The 12,350-nt window shown below is 39.2% G+C and overlaps 1 protein-coding gene across 5 annotated transcripts in view; it reads right to left on the reverse strand.

The window, feature by feature from the left end:
* Positions 1-12,071, reverse strand: part of ELAVL4 (ELAV like RNA binding protein 4) — a 91,104-nt gene extending 79,033 nt beyond the window's left edge. For 2 of the 5 annotated variants that reach the window (XM_006054735.4, XM_044945031.1), the window contains exon 1: positions 10,961-11,362. In XM_006054735.4, the coding sequence (XP_006054797.3) occupies positions 10,961-10,984 (24 nt within the window). In that variant the 5' untranslated portion in view covers positions 10,985-11,362. Of the gene's footprint in view, positions 1-10,960; positions 11,371-11,730 lie in introns of those variants that run through there. The other 3 variants (XM_044945029.2, XM_044945028.2, XM_044945030.2) reach the window with 3 other exon arrangements.
* Positions 12,072-12,350: the final 279 nt, after the last annotated feature.

Genomic DNA, 12,350 nt, shown 5'->3' on the forward strand with positions numbered 1-12,350 from the left:
CACCTTAAACCATAGCTTTTACCTGTCCCTCTAGCTTTATCTTTACACATCCTATGCTGTACTCAGTGACAGATTTTATTTTCTTGGGCTCCAAAATCACTGCAGACGGTGACTGCAGCCATGAAATTAAAGACGCTTGCTCCTTGGAAGAAAAGCTGTGACAAACCTAGACAGCGTATTAAAGCTGAGACATCACTTTGCCGACAAAGGTCTGTATAGTCAAAGCTATGGTTTTTTCTAGTAGTCGTGTACAGATGTGAGAGCTGGACCATAAAGAAGGCAGAATGCTGAAGAATTGATGCTTTTGAACTGTGGTACTGGAGAAGACTCTTGAGAGTCCCCTGGACTGCAAGGAGATCAAACTAGTCAATCCTAAAAGAAATCAACCCTGAATATTCATTGGAAGGACTGTTGCTGCAGCTGAAGCTTCAATACTTTGGTCACCTGATGCGAAGAGCTGATTCATTGGGAAAGACTCAAATGCTGAAAAAGATTGAAGGCAAAAGGAGAAGGGGATGGCAGAGAATGAGAGAGATAGCATCACTGACTCAATGGATATGAATTTGAGCAAACTCCGGGAGATAGCAGAGGACAGAGGAGCCTGGTGTGCTGCAATCCATGGGGTTGTAAAGAATCAGACACGATCTAGCAACTGAACAACAACAAATGCTGCACTCATGCCAAACTATTTCATAAATAAGTTCCCACCTCTGTGTTTTTACTTATACTATTTCCTCCATCTGTGATTCCCCTTTCTCTTAATTTTTCTGTCTATCCATCTTTCCTGACCCCACTCAAATGGCATTTCCTCCATGAAGCCGTGTCTCCTTCCTGCAACAGTGAATGTCTCCCTCTTCTGTACATTGTACCTCCTCTGCTGAGACAATTTTCACATTCTGTCATAATCCTTATCTACTATATTAGAGTATGTTTTAAATACTGTGACATCCCAGGAGGCACCGACAGTGTAGTTTATATGCAACAGACACACAATTGTGTTTGCTGATTCCATATAGAATAACTTGATCTGGAAAAGGAATTGTTTCCCCTCGCTTCCCGAGAAGCCAAGTTGGATGTATTCTTAAACACTCTGGATCTAGGACTTCTGATGTTGCTAAACACGTAACCTAAGGCAGGCAGTTGAGCTTTATTTTTCTATAAAAAGGGGCCAACAGTCCCTTCTTTAATTACATTAAAGAGATTGTACTTCCAACACAGGGTTAAAATTATCCTACAATGTTCAGTGAATACGAGAAATTATCTCCATGGTCACAGATCCATTACAGCAGAACTGGACTGGGAACAGCTGAAGTTCTAGAAATGTAAACTTCCTCCTCTATTCCTGAACAACTGACAGTTCAGGAACAGTACCATTAACATTATATCAAATACAAGCCCATGTCTCCAAAGTTCACCTGTTCAAGAGTCCTTACTAAAGCTCTTTTAAGCTAGAAGTCTTTTTCTTTTCCTTCTTGCAGATAACCTTAAGCCAGAGGTATAAAGCAAGAAGGAATTGAGGTTCAAGTATAGGCTTAAATATGTGTCATTTTTAAATAATGCAAACACTTATCTGGGAAGGAGATCCTAAGAATATCCACCTGCCCCTCCCCTGTTCACTCACCTGTTCAAATCCTTTACCTAAACATCTCGTTTTGGTCTTTGATTACTAGGTATGAGATTTTTCTAGGACCAAACATGCAGAAACATCTTCTAGTTTACCTTCTTCAATTTAAGCCCCTATCTTTCACTGATATATTTATACCATATAAACACAATCTAAAAATTGACCAAATTCTTCCAGAGAGTTTGCATTCCACATAAAAGGCTGCTTACAAAATCCTCTGATGAAACTTGGTGAAGCTTTGAGATAGTATACATGTGGAAAGAGAAAAGTTCAGTTGTCTGTTTTACAGTAAAGGATCTTTTTCATAAAAATATAGGGCCTGCAAAATGGCACTTGGGGGATTAGATCAATTTATAATCCTTTCCCCTAGTTTTAAGTGTTAAATTGAAGGAAAGAAAATTACTCCCTTCACATCCTTGCTATGATTATATAGAGTGGAATTCAAATTCCATGATATTAAAACAGTATTCTAAAGAACATGTTTCCATTTTAATTCTTGAATCCCCTGAAGGGACTACATGTGTTATTTCTTCACCCTCACTGGTGACAGCAACAGGTCCCAACTGAAAACAGTTCGTGAATTTATTTATATGCCTATTTATTTCTTGCTTCAGAGCCTTGGGAAAAGGTATAAAATTAGGCTTGGCCTAACACCAGTCCTGACACCCACTACCCCTTCCCACATGTGTGTGATCAACACCTATGTCAAGACCTTTGGGATGATTTCCCCCTTTCTCTTTTCTTCCTTCAAATGGGAGGCTATTAATTGAGGGCCAGCATTCCACTCCCACCTTCCACACCTCTCAGTCAATCTGATTACTTCTAGAGCTGTTTACACTGCCAAAGTCATCCATCATCCTGCCTCACCAAGCAGGAGAAAAACTGATGGCAAGTTAGAAAAATCTCATTAAACTGCTTTCTGCCTCAACCTCTTTCCAACTCCTTGAGAAATAGAACTTCAAAACTGAGTCTGTTGGGGAAACAAGAGGGATAGAGGGAAGAAAAGCTGATGTGATAAAGGGAAAAAATAGGTCCAAAGTAAGTCGGTTTCTGGGCCAAAGTCAAATAACTCACTCTATCTATCTATTATAGACATCAAAGACGAGACCATATCAGTTAACCTTCAGTTCAGTTCAGTTAAGTCACTCAGTCGTGTCCGACTCTTTGCGACCCCATGAACCGCAGCACGCCAGGCCTCTCTGTCCATCATCAACTCCGGGAGTCCACTCAAACCCATGTCCATCGAGTTGGTGATGCTATCCAACCATCAACTTCCTTTTGTTTTCTTTAAGGCTGAATTCTGAAGTTCCTAAACACACTCTTTCATGAAATGGAAAAAAACTGCTTCAACTAAAATTAATTTTATATTCACCTTTTTTCTAATGACAAATCCCAAGTTAATTCTAATTCCAAAGGTGATCATGGACATACCTAGGCAAAAGCCTAGGACAATACAGAAAACTTAATAAAGCCACACAACTCCAGGGAAGAACTGAGGGCCTGTCTATGTTTAAAGACCAATGTTTGTCAAACAAAACCTCCATCCTCATGAGTTCCATGGAGAGGAAGGAGACTGTGAGCATAGCATGCAATATTACTCCTTTCCAGGACATCTGGCGTGGATAGAATGACTACAGACTGAAAGGGCGTGGATGTCCTCTATGCATCTTTAAGTCCTGTGTATGACTACTGTCTTCTAATACTTTCTCATCTGATCCTCACTGAACCTCTGTTGAGTTAGCCATTATCATTCCCATCTTCAAAATGAGGAAACTGAGGCTCAGAAAGTTTAGGTATCTCATCCAAGATCACCCTATTACTAACTGGAGAAGCCAGGATTCTAACCAAGTCCACCTGAATCTGAAGTTCTTTGCACATTCTGGTTTCCTAAGACAGAGCACTCTTTGCAGAGGCTTGCCAGTACAGATGCCCTGTGAAGGTTCTCGCAGTCTGAGGCAGACTCATGGTTCCACGGCATCTGAGCTGGCCCTGCTACCAAAGACATGGGAAGGGTGGTATCTAGTTAGAAACAAATCTAATTTTCCTACATGTGCCCAAGTCGATGTAATAAGTTTGTAGCCTCATCTGCACACTGGCCCTCTGGTTTCTAATCTTAATAACCAGGTTGATTTCAGGCCTGGAACCTTTTCTACCACAGAGACGATTAAAATATAATCAAGCTAGAAAGTTATCCTCCCCCAAAGCCACCTAAAACAGAGCAACTTCAAAATAAAATCAATTTACATATTTTAGCCCAAATTAAAAAAGTAAAAGCTAAGGATTCCCTTTTAATATCGTGAATAATAAATGCACATTTATGTAAAGCTTCCTTCGGGGAACGGTTACTATGAGGACAACTTTCCCAATATTATTTATAAATATCACTTTTGTTTTAGTGTTACAGTAAGAACCTGGACTTATGGGAATTGTACTGTCTGTACCCAGTGCATTAACAGAGATAATTAATATTGAAGACATGTACAATATCCAGAATTTTAGATGTGTGGCTGGCTGCATTACAAAAAGTAACATAAGAAACGATGAGTCAAATTTGGTCAAAATCACAAATTACAGGACTTAGTCATTTACTCCATTTTAAGTGAGTCCTTTCCTAATGAAAGTTTCATTAGTAAAGATTGCAAGTTCTCAGGCTTTCCACTACAGACTTTTAAATAGCACTTAGAGCTAAAGTTTATCATTAAAGCTGTATTTACTACTACTGCATCTTCAAAGGGGGCACTAAAAAAAAAGTTCAACTCAGCCTGTTATTTTTCATGTACAAATTAGAAAGCAAAACTCTAAAGGGTTTAGACTGGCAGCTGAGGAAAACACAGGCTACTTGAAAAGCCATTACTGATACTTCCCAGGACACACTGAGGGTCATGGCTGTCTATCCCTACCACACACACAAGAACACACACACACACCCATGAACACAAACACACATATACACACACTGCACATAGTATCTAGGTGTACATGACAAAGTAACTCTCTACTAGCAAACGTAAAGTCTACACAGGGGTGACATCAGCTATACTTCTATATAACTTAAAAAAAAAGTTTGCATAGTGGTATGCCAAGGAGGTCACCATCTTCTCAAATCGTCCCTGGAGAGTAACATGAGAAAATGTATTCAGAGAATCATCTGTGTCAGAAGCAAGGCCTTCTTATTTTTGCAAAATTAATATGTTATCTAGTCAAGTTATAGCAGATAGACAAGTTCCTTCCAGCTGTCCAAACTTTACCTTTTCCTGAGAGTGAACATCTGGATACATGAAAGCTTATAGACAAAAATGTCCAGAAGAGTTTTTATTTTTATCTTCTAGAGTCATGCACAGACTCTTAAAATACAAAAGGAAAAACATTTATGTACTTGAATGTTTCAGCAGATCTTTTCCCAAAATTTGACATAAACCTCATTGAATGATGTCCAACCTGAAAATCCCTCACTCCCTTTTATCCCTAAGTCACAGAGATTTAGTCTCTAAAATATATTTTGATCAGTGTCAGAAGAAATGGTGACTTTCAGTTTCACATTTCAAAAAAAATGCACATAGTAAGTCTTCAACAAGTATTTCTTCATCCAACAACAAATAGCAGCCAGCCTCGATTATGAATACAGTTGGCAAAATAACATCAAGGGTGAGTTGTTCCAAGAGAGCAGACAATAGAAGGTAACTAACTCGGAATGAGCAGGAGTGGATTGAAAGCCACAAAGTGCAAAACAGAAGCAACCTCCACACTGTGGTGTGTTTTTTAGAATTCACCATTTTGATTGGAATTGTTTCTCTGCTTCCTCGTATCTTAAAAAGGGAACTCAACCTCTTACAGAAAAAAATCCTCATGAATTAGTATATTTTATAGCTTTAAAATGAGTAATTAAGAAATGAAATTCAATTTTAAAAGTAACTTTCAAACCTAGAGTCCAGAGAAAGTTATTTTCAGGAGAGACCTATGACTTGTAATTTTTGTCCATTAAAAAAAATCAAATCTGCTAATTTTGCATTTTACTTTTGCGGTTAAAAATAAGGCTTTCCTAAAACAACAAAAGACAAAAATGCAACTACAACAATTACTCTGACCCTATTTCTTCAACATTTTCACTGCTTTTTCGACCAAAATTTATTTAAGAATTCTTTTTTCAGCATTCAATCTTTCTTGATCCTTGCAGGGGGCGGGGATCCACATTAGAGGGGAAAATATTTCTGGTGTTTGATACCATGAAGATCTGAATAATGCTCTTCCCCAAAGCAAAAATGGCCAGTGCTAAAATGGTCCATCAAAAGGTAAAAATCTCAGGAGTAGGGAGAGGGCATGGGGAGAGACAGAGATAGAGAGATGGGGAGGGGAGAGAGAGGGAGAGAGAGAGAGCCATCGCCTATTCAGAGCACTGACACTGCATAAGTGATTTCTTAATGAATGTACAAGGAACAGCATAAATATTACCATTAGGCAGAGTGGATGTGAACATCTAAAGCAAGCTAGCTGACTGATTGCTTTCTCATTTTTTGTTCTTTTGTAACAATTCCATTTCCAAAGTGCTTGATTCCTATTGCTGATGCTCCAAAGCTATTGTGAGTACACTGCCTGAATGCTTAATGAAGTAAACAACAAACAAAATGGCTCATCTTCGGTGCCCCCAGCTAGCATCCCAAACTGGATATAATTAAAGGTGTGAACAAGCAAGCAAAGAAGTAATGAACCTGCAAAGTCAAGGTTCTGAGAAATTATCGGGCATCCCGCACTGCACCAGTTCTGATTTATCACTCATTATCTCTTATGTCGGCAAGGTTCAGACCCATGTTGGTACCCCTCTCTACTCTTGTCTTCCAGCTTTCATTTTTCCTTCCACCTCTAGAAGGCTAATTTATGACAATTACTGCTTGTGATGACTCCCAGCCACACACAGATCACCTTTCCTTTTACCCTTAGAAAGCTGCTCACCTATAAAAGCTCTCTACCCCTAAAATACACTGAGATTTAAAAAATATAAGGAAGTTCCTAAAACACACACACACACTTCACAAAATGAAGCACGAGAAGCCACCCGACCTCCTCCTCGTTTTTACCAATGGTTAAAGACTAGGTGCAAATGCTCCCAAAGAAAACACAATTCTCCTTTCATATACACATATATTTTAACTTGAACCCAAAAGCTTGGTTGAAAGGGCAGCATCTAGTGTACAAATATTGTTATGAATCTGCACATATATGGTTTCTCAAACCACAACTAAAGAAAGGTGTTTGGTTACTAATGGTCCAAGGGGTTTAGATAGGTCTTTCGGATGAATTTTTGTATTTTTCTAATAAGAAAACTCTTGGAGTCTGTAAGGAAGAGAAGCCACTTTTTATGGGAAGACGGCCCAGTTTGGTTTTCTTTCCATTTTTATACACACATATATTTGCAAGTATGTATACACAGTTGGTAATACCAAATAAGGAAAGCCTAAGACAGGTGCAGGATTCCAGAAACACAAATGCTTACATTGATATACACACACATACACACACACACACACACACAATTTTGCTCACACACACAGAATCTATCAAATGGATGGGAGATGGATAGTGGGCAATAAAATGTTGACTTCACTTTCAAAAGGGGAATTGGCCCATTCTGTGCAATATGGCCCATCGACTGGAAAACAGTAAGATAAAAGCTTAGGACTGTTTATGTCTCTTCAATCCCCCAAAATTCTCAATGACATTGGGAAAAAATACTGCATTGCAGCATTTGCCAGCGCACACTCACGTATCTAGAATCCGTTGGCCAGCTCGCCAACAAATGTACATATTAAGTGTCCAGGCATATAAATTAAGTGCCTAGTGGCCACAGATCATTGAAACTGATAGAGAAATTTGTCAAGGCCAAAGTACTTCTGTCTATGTACAGTGACCTCTATCAAGACCACCATTTCTTACTCGCAGTACACACTGATAATTTGTTTCAGCTTTTTCTTAATTAAAATAAGGCATTAAGATACCAAGGGCTAACTGGAGCAGCATATCAACATATCTCCTCATGGAAGGAACAGTTTTTGGTCTACATATAGGAAGAGAACCCACCCACAACAAGGAAATAAGAGCAAAGGGAAGAAATCAAACCAAAGAAAAAGACCTGCCCTGAAGAAACCCTTTTATTGTTCATGGTAACCCTTACTTGAGTAAAACACCTTGATTCACTTATAAATTCTTTTAGAGGTATTAAATACACACACACACAGAGCACTATTCATGCAATGATTTCCAGATTTAAAAATTTAAATAGATTATCCCCAATAGAAATGCTAAGTTTAAAATATTTGAAGTCTAACCTGTCTCAAACTCTATTTCAAGACGGAGTTTTAATACTAAACTGTGTAGCCCATTTTCTTTCTCTTTCTTTAAAAAATATTCTATTGTTATTACCTCACAACAATACGGTCTTCCTATCATAATAAAATCCTTGACTATTCAAAGGACCAAGGAAAGGCTACAGGAAGATAAAAAAGTTTTAGGGCTTTGGAAAACTATCAAACAGAAGCAAACTCATCTATATCTGGTCAGGAGGATGACTTGAAGGAATGGCAGTTAGGAATGAATGGAACTGAGGTCACAAATGAATGGTTAAGTTGCTTGCTAGTTTTTTAATGAGATATTAACATTGTCCTATAAATCAATGATTTTCAAAGAGATTTTCCAGCTGTTTACCCATCTACATTCAAAAATTTAAATACTAAATTATTTAAGCATTATTTTACAATAAGATACATGAACATTCTGATTACTAAAACTGTGATGTAGTCAGGTGTTTTTTGCAGAAATATTCCCAATCAGATTTTCATTTCTTAATAAATGCACACTCAGCTTTGTGTTTCCATAAAGACACACCTCCACATGCAGGTAGTATGTATTAATATTTTTAAGACAAAGACGCGAAGAAGGTCAGCAGTAGAACCACGTGTCTTTTTTACAACCCAAGCCAAGGTGACATTTCCTACAGAAATTATTTTCCCCCTAACTAAAACATACCAAAAAATTCTCAGAAAAAATACATTCGAGAGAATCAGAAAACTATTCTGTTTTTAATAGCGACATATGGTTACACATTCATGATATGAGAGGAAGGTTTAAGTGTATGACAAAAAAAAATATAAGTTTATTTATTATTACCTCGACAGTCAAAACAAATTTTAAAAATCCCCCAATAAGAGGATAAAACATAAGCATCTGCAAGGACGAAAGAATCGGGGTGGAGGGTGGTGGTGCGGAGATTTGCATTGGAGAGAGTAAAATGAAGAGTACTTTCAATACAGCCAGTTATATTTCCCAACCTTTTAACACATTTCAGTGCCTTTTAATCTCTCTTTCTTGGGCTTAAAATTATCATGTACCTAATTTATCTCTCTGGAAGAAACCATAATAGATCATACTTTCAGTTGTTTTTATGATACCTTCTATTAACCTAAGTAATATATCTTTCAGTCCTTTTGGTACCCACCATCATGAGAAAGAGACCACTAGTAAAGCACACTTTGAGAGAGAAAAAGCGAGAGATGCCTATCACCCAGTGCACGCATGGGTCCCAGACGTTTAGAGACGCTGGAAAAAAATCAGCTTTTCACTCAGTTTATGCCAAGACCAGGATTAGGACCAAATGCCAAATGGAAGGCAGTAGTTGCAAGGATACAGCCTGATGGATCCTGCGGCTGGAGGCATAGAGATGAAGGTGAAGTAGTAGACTAGAATATAGCTTTTCATGTATTATTTTAAAAAAGTAATTTCTACTCGGGATATGAAATAAGAGATACAGTGAACTCCCTGGAACTGTAGTATCAATATCTGATTTAGTAAAAACACCAATATTGCCTAGCACAAAATCATTGCTTAGGGTAAATCTATTCTACCTATATTTCTCCTATGGATATTTTGCTGGAAATTTCGAAGAAATCATTTGCAGAACGTATCAGCTGTGGGAGTTCACTATTATGCTTCTGTCAACTTCATTCAATATAATTTACATTTTTTTCAAATGGCCTCACAGGATTCCTTGCGATTTTTCGCACGTACAATTTCACAGCAGGGAAAAGGGGGAAAGACAGTGAGGCAGAGAGGAAAAAAAAAGCAAGATTCCCTACCCTCCCTTCCCCCTCTCCTTCTCTCTCTCTCTCTTTAAACCAAAAAAAAAAAAAAAGCCAGGGGAGACAGAACAGATGCTTAAAAATAGATTTCTAAAAATCACTGTAAACCAGAGTTAGAAATGTAATTAACACCTATTTATAAAGAATAATTAAAGTTGGGCCGGCCACAAAGAACAGCAAAGATAATCGAGGTCCTGTACCCCCCCCCCCTCCTTTTTTTACACTGTTTGCAGTGTGTTCTCATGATAGCCACCTGCTCCCTACTCGGCTTTTCCTCTGTTCGTTTCCCCGGCAACCTTTCATTGGGTTTTCCTCCCAGCTATCGCTTTCAGTTGGGCTGCTCGGTCTAATCTTATTTGTTTTACACCCATCAAAACAAGCAGCCAGACAAAGGCAATCCGCTAAGAATGGGAAAAAGACCACAGCTTTGTTATAACATCTATGCAGAGCGAAAAGTCCTCCCTAGGCTTTTCTAGCAAAAAATAAGTGAGATTGATATGAATTTACAGCCTTCCCCCATACCAGCTTTGAAATCCCGTGAAAGCTATTGCTAGTGAAATTCAAAGTCAAAGTGGGCACCCGTGGCATCTGATTGTGCCATTTTGTGCCATATCTTCAGGGTCAACATCAGGCGACAGGAGCGGGACTCAAGGAGTTTCCCTGCTTCTTCTTTTTTTTTTTTTTTTCAGAAAAAGATGATACTAAAAATAGATCTACTACTTTGGCAGAAAGGTTTTCCACTTCCCCTTCCACATCTAAAAGTCCTGTTCCACAATTGCATCTGCTGGTACTGCACCTCCTCTCCTCCACCCCTCATTCCCAGCCTTCCCCATCACTCCGAGCAGGAGACGGAGAAAGAAATGTGCCTTTAACTTTAACAGTCGTGCAATTCCATTGAAAGCTCACAGAGGCAGTGGACACGCCAGCCAACAGTGATGGTGACACTGTGATTGTCAAAAAAGACACCAGCCTTCCTTGGCTAAAATGTGAGTTTGATGGAAGAGACAGTGTGTGTTCCTTGTGTGCATGCAGTGCCATCACACTTGGAGATGGATTCTGGTTTTCAGAAAAGAGAAATACTAACAAACACACACATACACAAACGATCTGCACAGTGATTTACAATGCACAGTCCACCATCCTTATGCACACACATACAGACACACACACACGGCTGGAATCTCCAAGCTGCCTTCCTCTTTTCACTTACCATCTTCAAGCCATTCCACTCCATCTGGGATCAGAAGAAGATGGACCCTCACACAGTGTGTCAAAAGCGGAAAGGAACGTTATGTAAAAGCTGACATTCCTTCTAACAGAGCTGCTGCCCAGAGAAGGAAGCAACAACTCAACACGCCAGGCACCGCTACACATACAAGCCGCCTCCTCTTTTTTATGAGGTCATGACAGGAAACTCTTTGAAATACAAGATGCAGCATTTACTGAAGCCCAAATAAATCACTCTCTTTGCCGTTTTGACTGCGCAGTCCCCCGAAACACAACTGCCCATCTCAACATTCAGGATTCAGGAGCTGCCTCGCAAGGTTTAAATTTCCAGCTCAGAAATGGAGAGATTCCTAAGCCGGCTGCACCCACCTCCAGCCCCACAAAACCCAGGCACATAGACAAACCTCCCTTTCCCTTAAAAAAAGAAAATCCTTCTTTTGCCATTATTGTCTCATGTAATATAACCTCTTTCAGCAAACCAGCAATTATTTCAGCCCACCTCCCCTTCTCCACCCCCACCTTTATGTTGAAGGGAAAATTGACAATGACCTGTTAAAAATGAAAATCTATTTCCCCTCTGCTTCTCAATAAAAGGACCTACCCGCACTCCCTACACAAAAGAGATAGTAAATGTAGGAACCAAACAGCAGCAGAGAACTAAACTCTTGTGCAAGCATAAGACTGGTCAAGGTGGAGATGCTTTTCTTCCCTCCAGCAACACAAACAACAGATTATAAATCTAGTCATACCTACCATAACCATTCTTATTGGCAAATATTGGGTCTCGCAGAGCTTCGACTCTTCTCTTAAAAATTGCAAAGATTTCAGAATATATTTTTAAATGACTACTATTGTTATATATTTTTAAAGATCCACAAACACAGCGTGGATGATTGTAAAGTAAATCAATTATCTGATGGGGGGAGGTGGGGGGAGAGGAAAAAAAAAAAAAAAAAAAAAAGAAAGAAAAGGAGCAGTGAGCTGAAACCCCCGATTCTAGGATGTAGATAAGAACAACTGAACAGAGCCTTGCTGAAATTGGCTCGAAGCTTCCCCTTTTTACATCCATTTATGGGACCATCTGTCAGCCGAAGCCAGGATCTGATTGGCTGGGGAAACGAAGGGAGGCGTTGCAACATCAGGTGCTATTTAAATTAGCTACTGCCAGATTGACGATGTTAATGATTTGGTGACCTCTACAACAACAGAGACCAGATTTCTGAACTGCTTCTTGTGTCTGGTAATTAAGGCCAGGCTGAAGCAACAACAGCCATACTTGTATTTTTACCTTTTCCCTCCTCCCAGTTCAAAAGTACCGTAACAACTGCAGGTCACTGGCGGCTTACAAGCCTTAACAGTGGGAGTGTTCTCCC

This window comes from Bubalus bubalis, chromosome 6 (assembly GCF_019923935.1).
Source record: "Bubalus bubalis isolate 160015118507 breed Murrah chromosome 6, NDDB_SH_1, whole genome shotgun sequence".
NCBI lineage: Eukaryota > Metazoa > Chordata > Mammalia > Artiodactyla > Bovidae > Bubalus > Bubalus bubalis.